The 20,322-nt window shown below is 54.7% G+C and overlaps 1 protein-coding gene across 1 annotated transcript; it reads right to left on the reverse strand.

The window, feature by feature from the left end:
• Positions 1–1,454: 1,454 nt before the first annotated feature.
• HNF1A (HNF1 homeobox A) lies at positions 1,455–19,723 on the reverse strand. The gene is made up of 8 exons (XM_040619833.1): positions 19,086–19,723; positions 11,875–12,074; positions 7,761–7,947; positions 7,068–7,309; positions 5,732–6,217; positions 4,852–5,043; positions 3,457–3,810; positions 1,455–1,713 (listed from the first exon to the last, which is right to left on the reverse strand). Exons 1-8 carry the CDS (start codon positions 19,409–19,411, stop codon positions 1,586–1,588), a joined length of 2,115 nt encoding a protein of 704 aa, XP_040475767.1. The 5' UTR covers positions 19,412–19,723; the 3' UTR covers positions 1,455–1,585.
• Between the last annotated feature and the right edge of the window lie 599 nt (positions 19,724–20,322).

Below are 20,322 nucleotides of genomic sequence, written 5' to 3' on the forward strand. Positions count from 1 at the left end.
ATGCTGACTCTTGATGAGACAGTTTAAATAAATATCACGTACGTAGGGTGTCCTCCTGCCTACACCCTAAGGTGTGTTCCCGCCCCCCAGCCTTGAGACTTGGGCAAGTATCACAGCACTTGTGGACGGGGTTTCACACACCAGGAGTGTTCTGCAGGGAAGAGGAGAAGCTCAGGGCTAAGGTGAAATTCTGGCTCCGTGGCCTTGCCTCCGAGGTCCGGCAGAGCAAGAAAGAGGTGGTGCGTGAGTGTGTGTGCTGAGCCGTCGCCCTTCAGGCCCCTGGCCCACCACCTCCCTCTGGCCACCCAACCCCATCTGGGCAATGTGTGGACAAGCAAGAAGTTTCCAGTACTCATTTCCACCACTCCGTTGCTCATTTCCTTTACTAAAAGTTAAATAAACGTACAGGTTCGCCCTTAGCTGGATGCAAGCTGCAGGGGGCGCTAGTTCTTCCCCGGCCCCTTCCTCAATCCCAGGGTGGGAGCGGTCTTCAAGGCCAGGTGATGTGTAGCAGCCCCAGGGAGAGGAGGTCGTGGAGCCCTGGGTTTACACAGCTGCCTTGTCTCTCCTGGTGGCACTCGGGACCTCCGGCTCCTGGGTGTGGCTGTGAACTGCCTGGACCTTTCCCTCCTCCCTCTGGGCACCTCAGCTCTGCCAGCTGCTCAGGCCTTGGTGCCTTCTGAACTCAGCAGCTTCTCCCCCAAACCAGGGAGGGGCTGCAGGGCCCCACAGGCCAGAGGCGCTGTTGCCCAGAATCCTGACAGCACCAGGCGCAGTCTCAAGGCTCCCACAGGGCAGGGATGACTTCCTAGCCCTGAGGGGGGCTTTCCCATAGAGGCAAGATGCCAGGCTGGCATGAGAAGGTGTGATACCCAGGGGAATGAACAGCCAAGAAAACCGGCCATCTAGGAGGCCAGGGAGAGGGGCAGCCCAGGACTAGGGAAGCTGGAGAGCCCTGTATGCCTTCCCTACTAGCTTGAGCCCTCCCAGGGGGCGGGCAACTGAGCTCCAGGCCCTGGCACAGAGTACCCACTTGGGGAAAGCTCATGTGATTGGGGGACAGGGGTTGGTACAAATGGGCATGTGGGTCTACAACTGGAAGGGGAGCAGGGGGGAGGGGCCTGATTGGGACACAGGGCACAGAATGGGGCCATGTTGACCCTGGGCCTCTTGGAGCTCAGTGAGTCACAGCTACACAGCCGTCCTGAGAAATGCGGTTCCCTTGGTTGTTCCAGGGCTCTCCACAGGCACGGGCTGAAGGCACCAGAGTCCAAAGACTGCTCCCTTCTGTTCCAAGTGACAGGATTGGCCCTGAGAATCAGGAACAGTCCCTCCTGTGACTTGCTCTGCTTCCCAGCTCTCCACGATCCCCTCTTGTGCACTGAATCAGCCCTCCTGAGGTCAAGGAGCCTTGGAGTCCTTTCTGATGCTGACAGAGCAGGGTGGGGACCAAGGCACAGTTTTCCAGGGAAGGCCGCTGTCCAGTGGCAGTGAAAGTTTCACAGGCTCAGATGTCCCAGTCACCCCCCAAGCAGGCCATGCAGGTTCCAGGCAGGGCCCAGCCCCTGGGAGGCGGCTGCCATAGTTACTGGGAGGATGAAGCCATCTGCGTGGAAATGAAGGTCTCGATGACGCTGTGGTTGGATGGCAGCAGGTGGCTGTGGCCATTGTTGGAGTCGGAGCTCTGATACAACACCAGGCTGCTGGAGGACACTGCAGGGGCAAGTGAGACAGCTGGCTGCCGGCCCAGCACTTCCTGACCCCACCTCGCCCACCCATCCCGGGGGTTACTTAGCATAGGGGACAGGGGGCCTCACCACCTCCTGAACTGCAGCAGATAACCAGACCCCAAAACCAAACCTCTATGCTTGGGTCTCATCAACCCCCAGCCAGGCCCCAGAGCCACCCAGCGAGTGGCCGCCTCAGGACATTTGGGTGGAAACATTCGAGAAGCCCTGTGAGATGGTGTGGTTGGTTTTACGCATGGGTGTTGCTAGGCTGTGGTGCAGTCACTGAGGCAAGCATTTAAGTGTTGCAGGAGGTGTTTTGTAGATGTGGTTAACACCTATAATCGGTTGACTGGAAGTGATGGAGATTTCTCCTGATGACGTGAGTGGGTCTCATCTAATCAGTGGAAGGCTTTAGGAGCAAAAGCTGAGGTTTCCTAGAGAAAAAGGAATCCTACCTCAAGGCCGCAGCATTGACTCCTTCCTCTGTTGCCAGCCTGCTGGCCTGCCCTACAGCTTTCGGACTTAGCAGCCCCACAGGCGTGTGAGCCAGTTCCTTAAATATACGCGTATATATATAGTTGACCCTTGAACAGGGCAGGGGGCCAAGGGCACTGGCCCCCTGCACAGTCACAAATCTGCATATAACTTTTGACTCCCCAAAACTTAACTACTAACAGCCTACTGTTGGCCCAAAGCTGTACCAATAACCCAAACGGTCAGCACATATTTTGTCGGTTCTAGGTATTATACGCTGTATTCTTACAACCAAGTTAGAGAAAAGAAAGAGTTATCGAGAACGTCGTAAGGAAGAGAAAGTACATTTCCGGTCCTGTGCTATATGGAAAAGAATCGGCGTATGAGTGGACCCGTGCCATTCAAACCCCGTGTTGTTCAGGGGTCAGCTGTATTCCTGTTGGTTCTGTGTCTCACCAGAACCCTGACTGATTCTGGTGGCTAAGAGAATGGGCTTTGATTGTGGACCTGGGTTCTAATCCTGGCCCTGCCACCTAATCACTGTCGGAGGCAAGGCCAAGTCCCTCACCTCCTGAGTGTCTGCTTTCTCATTTATAAAATGGGGATGATGACACGTGCCCAGTAAATAAAGCATGGAGCCTGGCCCACGGAGCCCTCGGTAACTGTCACCACAGCCATCAGGACTGGACGGAGGAACCTGAGGCCCCCAGAGGGGGAGCAGCTGCCCGAAGTCACGCACTTAGCAAGTGATTGCCCGCGGCCTCAGAGCCCAGCAGCCTGACTCCCAAGTGCCCGCTCTTCATTACTGCAGACTTAAGGCATCGGGGGATGGAAATGAATGGGTCAGGTGGGATGTGGTGACCTGGAGAGCCCACGCTCTGTTGTTGCTACGTGGGAACATGAGTCTCCAATTTTCCAAGAAAAGCCAGAAACGTGATTTCATTGTGAAAGCTGAGTTTTAAATGTGGGCAGCATACTCAAACAGTGCCGGGCCCTGAGCCACACCAACAGGCCCGTGAGGCGCTCCTGGCCCATGGCAAGCCCAGCATACTCCTCATTAGTACTCTCTACTCTCTCTTGCAGTTACTTAACCTTTTCCCTCAACCGAGTCAGTGAGATATTCCCGGAAGATAGACCCATCTTCCTGCGCTTTCGTACCCCTCCCGGCTCACTTCAGGGGAGCACAGGGCGCCCTCCCGTTTGCCGCACACACCTTCCTCCCCAGCCGAGGGAGCAGGGAAGGGCTGCTCACCCGTGGGGCTGGCGCTGAGCCGGTGGGCAGGCTGCAGGTGCTGGATGCCAGCGGGGTCCTGGCTGGGGATGTGGATAGTGGTGGTCTGAGACGCCGGCGTGTGAAGCCCGGACTCACTGGAGGCTTCAGTGTCTGCGGTGAAGACCTGGGGGAACACAGGAGCCTTCTGAGCCCCGCATGGGTGCGCTCTGGGGAGGGGCCTGAGCAAGGGGCCGGGCGGGCCGGGCCTTACCTGCTTGGTGGGCGTGAGGCTGGCCAGGGCACTCAGGTTGGTGGTGTCGGTGATGAGCATGGTCTGCGGAAGCAGGCCCGTGTGGGTGTACTGGGCCACCTCAGGCTTGTGGCTGTAGAGGGCTGGCCGGGGGGGAGGAGAGAGAGGGGTATAAAGACATGGCACCCTGGGCCAAGCTGATCCCCTCCCTGGAGGGCCTCAAAGCTGGGAGCTCTGGGGGAAATGGGGCCTGGGGCCTGGTAATGGCCCAGTGGAGCAGTGATGGAGGACTCCAGACAGACTTCCAAAACTGGGAGCTCCAGGTAGAGGGGCTGGACCCTTTCCCCAACTACAAGAGCCTGCCCAGGCTGGCTGGGCGGAGGGAAGGCTGGGGAGCCCCAGGGACAAGTGTGAAGGGCAGTGGGAGGCACAGCACTGCTGTACTAAGTACAGGCCGTGGAGGGAAAGGCTGGCAGCTGCCATTAGGGGGTGAACAGAGCAGGGGGCAGCATAGCTCCACCTCCAGGACACCTCCCCAAGTGGAACCCAAAGTTTCACCTACAGCCCAGCCCCACAGCGCACACAGACGCCAGCGGAAAAGCACACACACCACATATTCTCACATGAACTCGGATAAACCCATACACACACAAGTACGGGCCCACAGGCCCTTATCCCCAGTTCCAAATTCCACAAAGGCCTGAAAACCAACAGATTTCCGTAAAGTCAGCACTAGAGCTCATCTGGGGGCAAACTCCGACCCGAACCTCATGTGAGCTTATGTAAGTCTCTGTTAGCCCCTCCTGCTGCAGAAACCGCGGGGCTAGATGACCAGACGTCACCCCGAGCCCTGCTGGGAGTGCGACAGAGCGTACGGTGGATACTCCCCATCACCTTTCTAAAGTCGGAGAAGTAGTGAATTCTGAGATACACGTGGGCCCACACATTTCAGAGAAAGGACTGTGACCTTCCTCGCACATGCGGGTGTGCACCCGCAAACACCGATGAACACTCACACGCACATCCGCTCACAGAACTCGTGTGCGCACACGACCACGTGTATTCACACGCTGACACGGTCTGGCCCGCAGGCGGGCATCCGAGCCCCCGCAGACCGCCTCGTCTGCTCAGGGACCCCCGGCCTCTCCCACCCCCTCCCCCAGCGTGGGGCTAGGCGTGCTCACCGTGGGGGCTCTGCAGCTGGGCCATGGTGGCCATGAAGGGGCTCTGGGCCACATGGCTCTGCATGGGGGGCATGAGCGGCTGCTGGTAGGAGGGGTGCAGCGGCTGGGAGAACTGGACGGGCTGCAGGGTCGTCAGGCTGCTGCCCATGCTGTTGATGACCGGCACGCTCTGTGCCTGAGTGGAGGCCAGGCCTGGAGTGGGAGGAACAGGAGTCAGCCCGGCCTCCTGCCACTTGCACTGCCTCCCCTGGCCCAGCACTGACCCTGGGGCACTGCCCGGCCCTCCCAGAGCCAGTGGGTGGGAGGAAGGGGAGAGGCGACTAGGAGACACCTTCGCACTAGGACCTGTCACTAACTTACATGGTCTGGGCAAGTCACTCCCCCTCTCTGAGCCTCTAACTCATTCTATAGGCAGGGGGTGTGTCCAGTTAGGTTCCCTGGAGGCCTGGGGTTCCAGAGCAGTGCATAGGCCCTGTGGCTTAACTTTGTTGCCCTCTCCCAGGAGCTCCCTATCTGTCATATATAGTCAGCCTCTGCATAATGGTTCCCACAAATAAAGTATGTCTGGGCTTAAAAAAAAAAAAAACCTACAAGACTGTGATCTCCTTTCCCCTGCTCAGTTTTCCCACAGACATTTTGCCTTCCAAGACACGACGTGACATCTGTATTGTGTTTGCTGTCTGCCTTCCTGTTGGAGCCATTGAGTCATTGTTCTGTCTGGCTCACCTGTGTGTCACTGAGGTAGCCCAGTGCCTGGCACAGCGCTCACACTCAGTCTCTGAGTGAAGGCATGAGTCCCAGTGGCTCCTCTAGCTTCTGGATTCTGCGGGAGCCCCATGAGCCGTCCCACCCAGGTGCCCCCTCATGCCCACCAACTTACCAATAACCAGGGTGGAAGCGCCCGTGTTGGTGAACGTGGGGCCCAGGGAGGCAGGCTCACCAGGCCCAATGGCCATGACCCCGGGAAGCGACGCCATGATGAGATTCTGGGGCTGTTGGTTGAGGCCCGGGGAGGTCTGCTCCAAGCTGTGCAGCGCTGTCAGGGTGCTGACAGGGGGCAAGGGGCCCCCCGTTGCTGAGACCTTGGAGGGAAAACCAAGCTGAGCCTGGGGCCCACACTGTCTCCCAGGGGACGACTCCAGAATCTCCCAGCCAAGGGAAGGTGGAAGATGGGGTTGGACGGATGTCCCCCCGTGAGGTGTGGGGACACTCACCAGCTTGGCTTCGGTGCTCAGCAGGCTGTGACTGGGCTCCAGGCCCGTGGGGGACACTTGGTGCAGGGGAGCAGACACTGTCACCAAGGGGCCACCGCTGCTGGAGGGCACTTCCGCCCCCTCGCTGGTTGCTGGCTGTCCGTAGCGCACACCTGGAAGGGGAGCCGCGTCCAGCCTCAACACCCCACTTCCTGCCCTCCGTGGCCCCCATCACTCCAAACTGCCTCAGTTTGCTCACTTGCCCCATCTCTGTGTGTGCAGCCCTCAGACTTCATTTGCATATCCTGCCAGATCCTGGGCTGGCTGCTTCCAACTCCCTGAAGGCAAGACCTGCATTTTATTAGCTCCGTGGCCCCCACTGGCCAGGGCTATACGTGATAGACAGTAGGTGTGCAATGAAAGACATCTGGCTCAGAGTGAACTAAAACTGATGAAATGAAACTGCAGTGAATGGAGTTGAATAGAAGGATCCGGAATTAGTTAAATGAACTGGAATCTAGTTGAATTGAACCCAAAATGAAGTAGATTGAGCATGATGGAGTTGAACCGAATCAGATCAAATTTAATTGGATTGAACTGAACTGAGCCGTACAAAATTAACTTAATTTCCTTGGATTATATTTAGTTGGACTGAGCGGAATTGAAAGGAACTCAATTGGATTGTAGTGAGTTGAACAGGATGGAATTGAATTGAATTGAATTGAATTGAATTGAATTGAACTGAAATGAATTGTGTTGAGTTGATCTTTAATGAATGAATTGAATGGAAGTGACCCGAGTCAAGGTAGGCTGGATCGAATGGCATGGAGGGGTCACTGGGGTGGAGAGGAGAGGACTGGATAGAGGAGGGTGACGAGTAGAGGGGAACGATAAGGAACCAAGCTGAAGTGCGAAGAGGTTTGGGTGGTTATTGTCACTGGCGTTGTGCTCCCCAGCTCACCAGCCTACCCTCATGTCCCCTCTACCCACTATTTCAATCCCCGCCACACACATAGCACTCACCATGGACCTTACTGGGGGAGAGGGCGGGTGGGGGCAAGCCCGGGGAGCTGTGGGCAGGCAGTGTGGGGCCCGGGCCTGGCCCTGGTGGCGGCCCACTGTATGTGTCCATGGCCAGCTTGTGACGAAAAGCTTCTTCCTTGCGCCGATTGGCAAACCAGTTGTAGACACGCACCTCCGTGACGAGGTTGGAGCCCAGCCCCTGTGCCTGTGACGGTGACACCCCCCTCTGGATGCACTCCGCCCTGCAGAAATGGCCACTCATGAGCCTCCAGGCCAGGCTCAGAGGAAGCCTGTCCTGGGGCTGGAGGTAGGTGAGAGAGTCCTGAGAGGTAGGCTTCTCCCCTAGCGTTTAAAGCTGGCAGATCTGGGTTCCAATCCCAGTGCTGCTGTGTGACCTTGAGCAAGTGTCTTAACCTCTCTTAGTCTCTCCATTCATAAAGTGGGCAAAACAGCCGTAGGGTCCTAATGAGGGTGAATGAGATGAGCAGCCGCTCAAGGATTGCTTGGATGGGTGGGGAGTGGGTGCTAGGAGTGGAGCTAAGTTCCAGACACTGAGCAGGATTTGAGTGCTCCTGGGCCAACAGCAGGAGCACGCAAGGACTGGGGAGCCTCCCTCAGACCCCAGAGCCACCCTCCCCCAGCCTTGCCCCAGCCCAGACCGAACCAGCCCTGCTGACCCACCGACCATCCTACCGATTGCACTCCTCCACCAATGCCTCTCGCTCCTCCTTGCTGGGGTTCTTCTGCCTCTCGTAGGCCTGGAACAGGATCTGCTGGGAGGCTGGGCCCCACTTGAAACGGTTTCTCCGCCCTTTCTTGGTTGGCAGCTCATCACCTGTGGGCTCTTCAATCAGCCCACCCTGCCCTGCGTGGGTGAACTCTGTAGGCACAGAGAGCCGTAAGCAGGGCACCGGCCACTCCTACCCTCCCACCTCAGTTCCTGTGACCATGCCCCTGATTCTTTCTCATTCCCAAGGTGTTGAGCCAAAGGAGCTTACAGCTAGAACTTAGAAATCATCCAATCCAGTGATGACAAACACAGCACACGTGCCACCCTTGTCTTAACCCGTGCCCCAGGCAGACATTGCTAATCAACCCCTGCACAGTTTTCTACAGGCCCAGATGGACACTCGTAATCCTTCTCAATACAAGGCTCCAGAAAAGCATTAGCGTTCGTTCAGATTTAACACATTGGCTATCTTATTTTAGACGAAGATGCTGAGGCTCAGAGAGGCTGAATATCTTTCCAGGGCTGCACAGTAGAACAGAAACTTGAGCCACATCTCCTGAGTAGATTCAGAGCTATTTTAAACTTTTCAGACCTGTAAATCACACTTAAATTGCAAGTGTTAGTCAGGAGAGCAGAGACCCAGCTTAGCCCTTGTCAGCGGGTTCCACTTTAGGGGAAACTCTTAGATTCTCCCCGAGCAAGCAACCGAGAGACTAGAACAGATCAATGCAAAGCCATCTTTATGGGAGGGGAGGCAGGGAGCGCGAGTCAGGGAGAGTGCAGAGGCTATGCCTTCACTGCCCGAGTGCCAAGAGGCAGAAGCCAGCACCAGTGGTCTGGGGAGAGGCGGGCTTAGACCCCCCGAAAGCCAACTCTAGAAGCCACTAGAAGGCCACCTGACTCCCGAGTCCAGCATTCTCCGCAGCTGAGGCTTGGGCGGCCGCTCACACTGACTCAGCCATCTCGCCTGGCAGCAGGCTGGACCAAGGTCTAGAGTACAGACACTGTGACGTGGCCCAGCAACACTAAAATGTGAAACCACCCCGTCAAGGCTATCGAAAGCAAGGAAAATCTGAGAAACTGTCACAAGCCAGAGGAACCTAAGACAACACGGCAACGAGATGCAGTACGTCCACACCTGGATCCTGGACCAGAAAAAGGACAGGAGGGAAATACTGAGGAAATCTGAATAGCAAAGTAAGTGTTGGACTTAATAATAGTGTGACAGTGTTGGTTTGTTAATCGTGACAAATGTCCCATACTCGTGCTAGTAATAGGGAAAACTGGGTCTGGGGGAAACTGGATTTCTCTGTACCACCTGCCCAGAAGTTCTGAAAGTCTACACTTACTCTAAAATTAAGAGTTTGTTATGTGTTATTTAAGTTTTACCTGCTAAGAAGGGTAAATTGCTAGTTTTCTAAAAACACTTCGTGATAGTGCCAAATTACGTCATATATAGTCCCAGCCACCTGAGACCCAAAGGATGCCCGTGTCGGGTACAGGGGGCAGGGACATGGCTCCTGGGGCATCGGTACGTGTTGCTACGTCTGCACGAATAAGCAATCAGCAATCATCTTTGTAAGAAAATATTTTCTTACAAAACTTTACCATAGTGGGTTGCTCAGTAAATGTTAATTAACCTAATGGGTTTTTTTGGTATTTTTTTAAAAGATTTTATTCATTTATTTATTTTAGAGCGAGAGGGAGAGAGCACACGCAAGCAGGGGGAGGGGCAGAGGGAATCCCAAACGGACTCCGTGCCGAGCATGGAGCCCAATGCAGGGCTCGATCCCAGGACCCTGAGATCAGGACCTGAGCTGAAAACATGAGTCGGACACTTAACCGACTAGGCCTCGCAGGCGCCCCAATTAATTTAATGTTTTAATCAGTCCCTTGATAAAACTAATATCATAGTTGGGGGGGGTTGGGAAGGGGGAGAGAGAGAAAGAATGTTAAGCAGGTTCCACGTCCATCACAGAGCCTGAGGCGGGGCTTGATCTCATGACCCCGAGATCATGACCTGAGCCAAAATCAAGAGTCAGATGCTTAACTGCCTGAACTACCCACGTGCCCCTACTAATATCATAGTTAAAAAAATAAGTTATAGAAATGATAATCACAGCTTTTAAAAGTTGCTTTTTTGTGTGTTCAACAGAAAATGGTAAATAGTAGATGCTCAATAAATGTAAAATGAGGTGGGCGCCTGGCTGGCTCAGTCAGTGGACCGTGCGACTCTTGATCTCAGGGCTGTGAGTTCAAGCCCCACGTTGGGTGTGGAGAGGACTTAGAAATAAAATATTTTTTAAAATAATTAATTAATTAATATTAAATGAGGTGTAGCCTGCTCTCTCTCGAGCTCACCTGCTCTCATCTCTCGAGAATGTACTTTTCACTTTAATAAACTTTCCAGCTTGGAAAAAAAAAGCAACTTTTCAGCTTGTAAAAATCGATGAATAAGTAAATACGTAAGTGAATATTAAATGGGTGAGCAGATCAATACATGACTTTGAGCACTTTAACATTTTAATGTTTAGGAACCATGGGGGGAAAAGTTTATTTTGTAAATTACCAGACACGCCAGTTGTCACCGTGTCTTCATAAGGAGCTACAGGAATATCTATCAAAGATTTTCAAGTACCTACTCTCTGGCCCAGAATTCCACTTCTAGGAATTACTTTACAGACATAGTCTCGTGGGAACACATATACAAAGAACGATGTTCTTCGAAGCAGTTGGTTATAACAGCACATTGGAAAAACCCTAAAAGTCCTTTGGTAGGGAGCCCGTTAAGCAAACAGTGGTACCACGAAATAACAGAATATTCAGCCGCCCTTCAAATAGCAGAGGAAAATATATCTCTATTATATATTGCTAGTATATGCATAAAATCTCTCTGGAAGGATGCATGAGACTAGGAACGTTCTTTAGGAGGACACCTAATTTTTATTGTAAGCTTTTTATTTTCCCCTATTTTTTAAAACTAAAATATAGTATCTTTTTAAAAAAAACATGGATAATTAAGAAAAGAAAATAATAAAATTTTTTTAGGAATGCCTGGGTGGCTTGGTCAGTTAAGCGTCTGCCTTCGGCTCAGGTCATGATCCCGGGGTCCTGGGATCGAGTCCTGCATAGCTTGTGCTCATTCATGCTCTCTCTCTCTCTGACGAATAAATAAATAAAATCTTAAAAAAAAATTTTTTTTACACATAGTTTCAAAAGTGTGAGTATGCACTTGGAATTTTCTGGGGTGTGAGTTCTTTTTTTTTTTTTTTTTTAAAGATTTTATTTATTTATTCGACAGAGAGAGAGAGAGCATGAATGAGCACAAGCTATGCAGGACTCGATCCCAGGACCCCGGGATCATGACCTGAGCCGAAGGCAGACGCTTAACCGCTGTGCCATCCAGGCGCCCCTCTGGGGCGTGAGTTCTAAGCAAGGAAGCCCACCATTCCCTGAACAATAGTTTGGCCAGGTCTCCCTGGGTTTGCAGTGAAGGATCCCCTGAGCGTACACCTTGCCTCTGAGCCTTTACTCAGGCCACTCCTTCTGCCCAAAACACCCTTCCCTGTGTCTCCGTGGGCCAAAATTCCACTCAGACTTTAAGACTTCGTCTGAAAGTTCTGCTTCTGGTGTGGCCCTTCCTGATGCCCTTGCCTCCCTGTGGAAGAATCGATTACTGTCTGGTCCTCTGCCAGCTGAATATTTTGAAATAGTTTACGTAGTGCGGCACGGCCCTGGGCCCGGCATATGGTGATGGCTCCATAAACACTAGCTGTTACTCTTGTTTTTGTTGTATTATAATACACGTCTCGCTGCATCGTAACGATCTGTGTTTCCACACAGAGCTTCTAGAAGGCAGGGACCCAGTTCATCCAGCTTCAGATGCCCAGGACCGGCCTGCTCCCCTCCCCCGCGGGCCTTGCGCAGAATAGGTAGCACGTGCCCACTGACTCCTGCTGACTTCCTCTCAGGCAACCTGTCCCGGTAACGTGGTGGAGAAGCTTCCAGCCCCCACCCCCGACCTGCAGAGAGTTCCAGGGCCCTGCCAGGGAAGACGGGGCCGTGCTCATTACTTACGCTGCGCCACCTCTCGCTGCTTGCGGACGTACCAGGTGTACAGGGCGGCTCGCTTCTGCGTCTTCATGGGGGTGCCCTTGTTGAGGTGCTGGGACAGGTGCGACTGGTTGAGGCCAGTGGTGTCAACCACCTCCCTCTGCGGGATGTTGTGCTGCTGCAGGTAGGACTTGACCATCTTGGCCACGCGCCATGGGTCCTCCCTGGTAGGAGGGCAAGGACAGAGCCTGCTCAGCACGGGGGGTGCAGGGGGGTGCAGGTAGGGCTGGGGGTCCTGTCAGCCCTGAGAGTGGGGATCGTGGGTGGAAGCAGGTGTGGAGCCCGGGACTTACACTCAGACTCCAGGACAGCAACGTAAGGGCACTCATGCCAGGACATATGGACAGAGATGAAGACATGAACAGACTCCTGCCGAAAGCTGTACAAGCCAGATAGGGAAAGTCCTCCCCTCATCCTACTTGGAAATGTTGTTTGTGGCTATGTCTTAGTCACTGTGAGAGACTATAAACACTGTGAAGGTAGGAACTGTCTGGTTCTCAGCACCCAAAATAGGCCTGACATAATGTATGCCATGGTGAATACATGAATGAATGAGTGGATGGATGGATGGGTGGGCAGATGGATGGATGGATAAATGGGATGGTGGATGGGTGGATAGATGGATGGGTAAATGGGATGGTGGCCGGGTGGTTGGATGAATGAATGAGAGGGTAGATAGGTAGGTGGATAGAGGAATGAATAGGTGGGTGGATGGGTGGACACCTGGGTAAGTGGGGATGGATGGTTGGATGAATAGAGGGGAGGGGAGGTTGTTAGAGGGATGGGGAAATGGGATGGTGGATAGGTGGATAGACGGATGGATAGAAGGATAAATAGATGGTAGATGGTGGATGGATGGATGGATGGATGGATGAAGGAGACCTACTGGGGGGGAAAATGGGTCTGAAAACAAGGGGAGAAACATGATTCTCTCACTTTACAGCCAGGGCCACTGAGGCTAAGTGCTTGCATCGTATCTTTTGCCCAAGGTCACAGAGCCAGCCCAGCAGAGTCCCATCTCACCTGAAGGGATTCCATCTAAGTCAGCCTATCAGGTAAAACCCACACGGAGTCAAAACAGCTCCTGATAACCTGCACTAAACCCTAGGCTGTGGCCTGGCCAGTTTGCCTACAGCACGGGGTGGGGGCGGGCCGGTTCAGGAGAAGGAGTTATGGGCTGGTATTCAGAGGTGCGTGTTTGAGCCCCCGAATCTCACTCTGTGGGCTGAGACTCTTACCGGAGAGACTCAGGGGACCTGTAGCCATCTGTGATTCGTGTCCCCATCCTCTGCCCCCGGTGGGGAACGGGGGGCTGTGACGGCCTGTACCACACAAATTCTCTCCCTCCCTCTCCTGTTCTGTCTCAGCTCTCCTCTCCTGAGCTTGAATTACAAATACGGCAGCAGATAAAAGCAGCTCCATACAACAGTGCTGAGAACAGACGGAGCCGGGGTTTGACCCCAGCTCTGTGTGGTTCCAAAGCCTGAGGTCCTCACCCCCTTGACCAATTTGCTTCTAGAATTTGAGCTTTCCAACATTTGCACACGTGACAGATGGCATGTGTAGGAGGCCACTTGTCGCCGTGTGGCTTGCCACAGCAAATTACCGGAAACGACCTGAGTGTCAGGCAGAAGGGGACTGTTGGCGGTGCCTCCAGTAGATGGCACCCGTAAAAACGCACCGAGGAAGCTCTGCCTGCACCCACACGGAACATTCTGGAGGGTCTGCTGTGCTGTTTGTTTAAAATCTGAAATGGCACAAAAGAGTCCTGCATATTTGCTTGTGTTCGCATGAAATACCAGACAAGATACAGACAAGACTAGCGACACTGGTTGTCTCAAGACGGGAATGGGGTGCTGGGGAGAGGGACAGCGTCCTCTCTTGCTTTTCTGTGCTTTCCAAATAATGTAATGTAATGGTAGATAATATGCTATACATGCATATAGAACACTGGAAACTCAGCTGTGAAAGAACAAAAAGCAAATAACCCCCAGCACTTGGAAGCGCGCCCCGTACTGCCTTCTCCCCTTCTCTCCTTCCCAAGGAGCCAGCCTGGCGTTGCCCCCTTGACAATGCCCTTCTCGGGTGTGAGGGCACAGAGCCTTTCAGCAGCTGGAGCCCCATGACTCCCTCCTTTCTTAGCAGCAGTTTCCATACACGTAGGGAGGAAAGGGAGGCGGGGACAGTTCGATTTGAATTGGTCAGCAGTCGGTACGGCAAATCCGAGTTGTGTAAAAATGATAGATGTGAGAATTCATGTTTCTTGAGTATTGACCGTGAACCAGGCACTGTGCTAAGGGCTGGTCATGTAAATCTTACCATAACCCTAGAAAGTAGGTGCTACTCCATATGCCCATTTCACAGATGGGAAAACTGAGCCTCAGAAAGGTAAAGCACTTGTCCAAAGTGACCTAGCTGGACTCCAGAATATTTTGCTTTGCCCAGATCCCCCAGAGCTCTCCCCGAGCTCTTCTTCCTCCCTGCACTGAGGGGCTCCTAGGACCCTCCTCCTCCACCCCTCCCCGGCTCCCCCGGTGCCAGTCAGAGCCTGGAGGGAAGGGCAGTACAAAGTCCAGCGTTGTGCTTGGAGGCAAACATGTTTATCTGATTCTGGAGCCGAGCTGCCGATGGCCTCCCTCCTCCCCCCAGCTGCAGGCATCACCTCCTCCCTTCCCCAGAGAGAATGAGCTCAGTCTTTCTCTCAGCCCAGCCTCCCCGGCTCTCACCGAAGATTTACTGCCCCATCACTGTCTGCGTGTTTGACTCCATATCTGTCTCTCTTTCTGTCTTAGTTTCTCTCTGCCTGGTTCTCTTCCTCTCTCTCTACTCTCTGTCTCTCCTTCTGCCTGTGTGTGTGTGTGTCTGTTGTTCACTCTGTCTCTTTCTCCCGCCCACGCCCCACCACACTCACTCACTCACCCTCAGTCTCCAGGGACCTGACTCTTTCCAGAACAGTTTCCCCAACCCAGAACTAACAGGCCACGTCTCCAGGTATCTCCTGCTTTCCCGCTAATGGGTTTAAGAGGCAAGCCAACCTGGGTTCACATCCCAGCATGGCGCCTTCCACCTCCTGCACGCCCCATGCCCTTCTGTGCCTCAGCAGTAAGCCCACGCCGGCCTCGCAGGGCCCTTGGCAGGACTGAGTTCCAGATGGGGGTGAACCGCATAGCGCAGGGCCTGGGACATGGTACGTGTTCAGCAAGTACAACACTTGGTCACCGTCATCATCATCGTCATGGATAATGTGGCCACAGGACCCCCAGCCCAGCAGCAGAGGTCAAAGGGCCCGGGAGAGGTGAAGAGCTGCCCACATCGCCTCCTCCCACCTCCTACGGGTTCTGGGAGGGGTCGGTCAGAGATTCAAGACTTTGGGCCATTGGCTCGCTGGCCTCTGCGGTTTCAGAGGTCCAAGGCTATGGAGCTCAGAGACCAGCCAGAAGGGCCACACGTCTGGAGGGGGAGTGAAGTTCTCAGCGCATGGCCCGGCGGGGAGGGGGGTGGGTAAGTGGAGAAGCTTCCCATCTCAGGTTGAATCCCAGCTCTGCCACTCACTATCCAGGTGGCCTCGGGAAATCACTTAACCTCTGTGTGCCTCAGTTTCCCCAACTGTGATACAGAGCTAAAAAAAATGTCATAGGTTGCCAGGAGGAGAAAACAAGTTTAACGCATTTCTAAGCGGTCTTGTGAGCTTTTCACTTCCTGCATGGAAGTAAGTGGATGTGAGGTTAACAGCAAGAATGACTCGGGAGGGATAAAAAGGGAAATAAACATATTAAGGACGGCACACAGGCCCAAGGACACCGTGCAGAGTGTGGGATTAGGAGGACCTGGGTCCAAGTCCCGGCCTTACTACTTTGTAAATCTGTAAAATGGGACTATTACTCATAGCAACCGTTCATTGCATTTACATGCTATTTGACCCTTTTGGGAAGTGTTATCATCATCTCTGCCTTGCAAACAGAACGAGGGCTCAGAGACATGGAATCACCTGCCCGAGTTAGGGTGGGGCTGAGTTGGGATTTGAACCCGGGCGGGTTGGCCTCAGTCAGGTATGTTAGATCGTCTCACCTTGCCCACTGTCTTCCTGGGTCTCAATGCCCTGGTGCGGCCCGACGGAGAGGATCAGAGACCCTCAGGTTGAGGTTTGAGCTGCTGGGGACAGGGAGGACCCAGGAGGACACCCAGGGAGGAGCCCCGGGTACAGGTTCCTCCCTTGGCCCTAACAGCAGATGTCCCCAGGGCTTCAGGGAATCCTAGCCACTCATTCATTCATGCTGTGTTTGAGCCCCTGGGCTGGATATCAGGGGTACGAGTGGTAGACAAGGCCACGCTGGCCCTGCCTTGGAAAAGCTTATGTTTTCATGGCAGGAGATAGAAAACAGAAACAGATAATCGTAAGTAAAGTTAAGGGAGAAGAGAAAGTAACAGAAGGTAGTGGAAGAGAGAGTGACTCTGGTGGGAACTACATTCAGATGGGGGCAGTGAGGGAGGGCCTCCCTGAGGAGGTGACAGTTGAGCAAAAGGAGGAGAAAGATGGGGCACCTGGGTGGTTCAGTCGGTTAAGCATCTGCCTTCGGCTTGGGTCATGATCCCAGGATCCTGGGATTGAGCCCCTTATCGGGCTCCCTATTCAGTGAGGAGCCTGCTTCTCCCTCTCCCTCTGCCTGCTGCTTCCCCTGCTTGTTCTCTCTCTCTCTCTGTCAAATAAATAAAATCTTAAAAAAAAAAAAAAAAAGAGGGAATAGGTCACGGGAAGAACTAGAAAGAAATGTCCAGGAAGAAGGAGCAGTACACGCAAAGGCCCTGAGGTGGGAATCCGCAAATTCAGCGTAACTGGAGGAAAGTGAGGGAGGGACAGAGGTCCCTCAAGAAGAGGTCAGGGAACCAGGGCAGGGGATTTGAATTTCATTCATTGGCCAGCTAGGGAAACTGAGTCAGGAGAGGAGCCTTGCCCAAGGTCACACAGTGAGCTAAGGGTGGAGGTCTGAGGGAAGAGCTCAGGGTCCTGCCGTGGCCTCAGGCAGAGGCACCCCAGCGGGGAGGCCGCCAGGATCCACCCTGCCTCTTCCCACACACTGTCTTCAAAGAAATGGCGTCCACAGGGAAACCCTTCCTCGTGCACCAGCCTGTCCAGCCTTAACCTCCCCCACCCCGGCTGTCCAGGCCTTCATCAGGGGTGCCCACCCCACTCCCTCCTGTGCCCTGAGGGTAGAGGCCCCACTTTTTCCCCTCCGGGCGTTTTCACATCCCTTTTGTTACCTGAACAATAAGTAACCCAGGTAGTTAGTTATAAACTCTGCAGGAACAAGGAGCTGGTTGATAATTTATAGCAACATCTCAAATTTAAATGGAAAGTAAATAGCATGCTGTTAGCATTAAAGAAAACCCAATCGGGGCAGGCGGGAAGCACTCCAGCCTTCTCTGCAGCTTGGGGTGTCTCACTCTCTCCGCAGCCCCTTCTCCCAGCTGGGAGGGAGCCCCTCTGCCGTCGGGGCTCTCCTGCTCTCCTGTGCTTCTGCAGGGCTCTCCATCTCCCCCCACGCCCTCTCTCTCTTCCTCCACGGCTCCTCGCTCTCCCTCAGCTTCCAGGTCTCTCTGCTGGTCCCCAGGGAGCACTTTGACCTCTGCTCCCCCCTCAAGTGCTGTGGATGAAGCCTCCCCCCCACCTACCATTCCACCAAAGGGGCTGCTGATCCAGAGGCCCCACCCAGCCAGGTAAGAAAGGCCCTTGGTACCCCCAGCCCCCACTCCCACCGGAAAGCCCCCAGTCCCATCTGGGGCGAGGAGCAGGTCTAGCCCAGCCCCACCCTGTCCCGGTCACCCTCGCCCTGGGTCTGGCAAGGCCTGACTCTTTGCCCCTCCCCTGCAGCACAGCAGGGCCCTTTGCCCTCTCCTTCCTGCCAAGTCAGGGGGCCCTGGCTGCTCCCCTGCCCCCTGCCCCGGCCCTCACAAGGCTGGGCAGACCCTGAGGGCTCCCCCCACCCCAAGCTGGGATCAGGACCTTGGACAGAAAAGAGATGGTCCCATAGAGAGCCTCTTTGGGTCTCTTCCTCCCACTGCCCGGTCATGGCAATTGAGAGCACCAAACAGAGTGGCTGTGGAGTCCCAGCCGGGTGGCCTTAGTCAAGCTACTTCCCCTCCCGGGGCCTCAGTTTCCTCATCTGTGAAGCAGAGTTATTCCTAGCTTCCTTCCAGTGTTCATCTCAATATTATTGGACCGTATGCCCCTGAAGCCTCAGCACAGGGCCTGGCTGTTAGGATTGGAGCTTAGGAGCCTTTGGGGAGGGCGGTCCCTGCAGCCCCAAGACCCCTTTCCCCCGCCCCTGCTGGGTAGGAGGTTGGTTGGCCCAGGCCTCCCCAGGCCACCATCTTTACAAGTTAATGATCACAGGCCTTATCAGAGCCTTTTACCATTTATAAATTTATAAAACAAAAGAAATAATAAAGCTCATGGGTAATTAGTAACCAGGTCAGCTCTGCTGAGGAGAGGGGAGGCATCGGACTCAGACCCACCCAGTTCTCCCGGAGTTGGGGAGCCAGCCAGTGGATGGGGGTGCACAGCGGGGAGACCTCTCAAGGTGCCTGCGGGTGAGGTGGGGGCGGGGGGCCTAAGGCTGTGCAGGAAAGGGGAACAGGTCCTGCCCCGAGGCTCCATCTCCCTCAGGTAAAACCCGGGCTTTCCTGGCTTAATGCTTGAGTCCCTGGGTGGCTGAGGGAGCCCCTAAAACCCCAGCCCCCCTTTCACTAACAGTGCTTCCTGGACCCAGAGCCTCAATCTGAATGCTTAGCAGGGAGGTTAGGGTTTGGGGAGTACAAAGGGCGGCGGTGGCTAACAATTCCCACCACCCCATCCCACGCCCCCGTTTCTCCAGGCACATGAATTATGGACATGCCTGCTTTTTCCCCAACTCAGATCTCCCCTGGGTCATACCCTTACTTCCCAAGCCCTGGGCTGAAAGCCTTGGCTCATGGGGAGTCAGGACTTTGCAGAGGGCCAGGTGAGAGCCTGGGAGCCTCCAGCAAGGACGCCCCGGAGCTCTCGTGGGCCCAGTCCCCCTTCCCGACAGCCAGGCTAAAAGTTACAGCTCAGGGAACTCTGGACTAGGGCTAGTCAGGGGCTGAGGGTGGGCCTCCCTGGGCTCCTTGGATGCTGGGGACAGGGGAGGGGTCCTTACTGCAGCAAGGTCTCCACCACGGCTTTCTGGTGGGCCGCCTCCTCGGGGCTGAGGTTCTCCAGCTCTTTGAGGATGGGCGGTGTGAAGTCTTCCCCATCGTCGTCCGTCTCGTCCTCGGAGCCCCTCGCCTCCCCCAGCCCATTGGGCAGCTCGGCCAGCTCCCCTCGACCGCCGCCGCAGGACTCCCCCTTGTCCAGGGGGCCATCTCCAGCCAGCAGGTAGGGCCCCGGCTCACCCAGTGCCTGGATCAGTGCCTCTTTGCTCAGGCCCGACTCAAGCAGGGCCGCCAGGAGCTCCGTCTGCAGCTGGCTCAGTTTAGAAACCATGGCTCTGCTACCACTGGGCCACGAGGCCTGGGGCCACCAAACCGGCTACCTCCCCCCACCGAGCGGGCTGTCTACTTGCTGGGCGACCAGCAGGCAGCCACAAACCAGGCTCCTTGCACCTATTGCCCCCCCAAACCCCACGAACCGAGCCCTGTGGGCACCCCCAACCCCCAACCCTGGCCCCAGCGGCCAGTGAATCAGGGCCCCTGCCCGCTCTGTTTACATTGGAGCTGGGGAAATTCTCCAAGGTTCATATTTATCCGTGTGCTTAGCGAAGGGACTGAACTTTGGACTTAGCCCTGCAAAGTGCAGGCCTCATGGCAGCGCACAGGGACTGGGGAGCCGAGGCCTTCAATGGGAATGGGCAGAGGGGAGGGTGGGGGAGGCAGGGGGGTGGAGGGCAGCCAGAATGGAAGAGGCTGGGGGGCCACGGAGGGCTTTTGGTGAACAGCTTTGGATCTCGCCCCTGAGGACTTTGTAGGGGGCTCAGGCTGAGACAGGAGACCGAAAAGAGCAGGTTTCCCTTGGGAACTGAAGCAGGAAGGGGTTCTAGGCAGGTGGGCCAGCTGTCCTTAAGGCCGGGGCTAGGTCACATCCATGTTGGGTGTGTGACCCAACACCAGGCCTCCCCGTAGGAAAGAAGCCTTGACTTAAGTCTGCTGTGTGCTGGTCTGTAAACTGTGGCATTGCCTCATTGTACCCACCTAAGAGCTGTGGGTAGGTACAGGGATTATCCCCATTTTACAGACCAGAAAACCAAAGGCTCCGAGAGGTGAAACAACTTGCCCAAAGCCACACAGGTAGCAAGGGACCAAACTTGTAAGGTGGGAACAAGGTGAGGCCAAGCAGGCACTTAACTCACGTATAAATTTTAAAGGGGGCATCAAAAAACTCAGTAATCGAGAAAAACT

The sequence above is a fragment of the Ursus maritimus genome, unplaced genomic scaffold (assembly GCF_017311325.1).
Source record: "Ursus maritimus isolate PB19 unplaced genomic scaffold, ASM1731132v1 scaffold_33, whole genome shotgun sequence".
Taxonomy (NCBI): Eukaryota; Metazoa; Chordata; class Mammalia; order Carnivora; family Ursidae; genus Ursus; species Ursus maritimus.

What these genes read in the sequence shown, in the direction of transcription:
- HNF1A (XM_040619833.1), bottom strand. Translation starts at nt 19,411, where the DNA reads ATGGTTTCTAAACTGAGCCAGCTGCAGACGGAGCTCCTGGCGGCCCTG. An exon ending in GCAGCGAGAGGTGGCGCAGC is followed by an intron (nt 7,948 to 11,874) that starts GTAAGTAATGAG and finishes CTGTGCCTACAG; the next exon opens with AGTTCACCCACGCAGGGCAG. An exon ending in CCAGCTGCAGAGCCCCCACG is followed by an intron (nt 3,811 to 4,851) that starts GTGAGCACGCCT and finishes CCCCCCGGCCAG; the next exon opens with CCCTCTACAGCCACAAGCCT.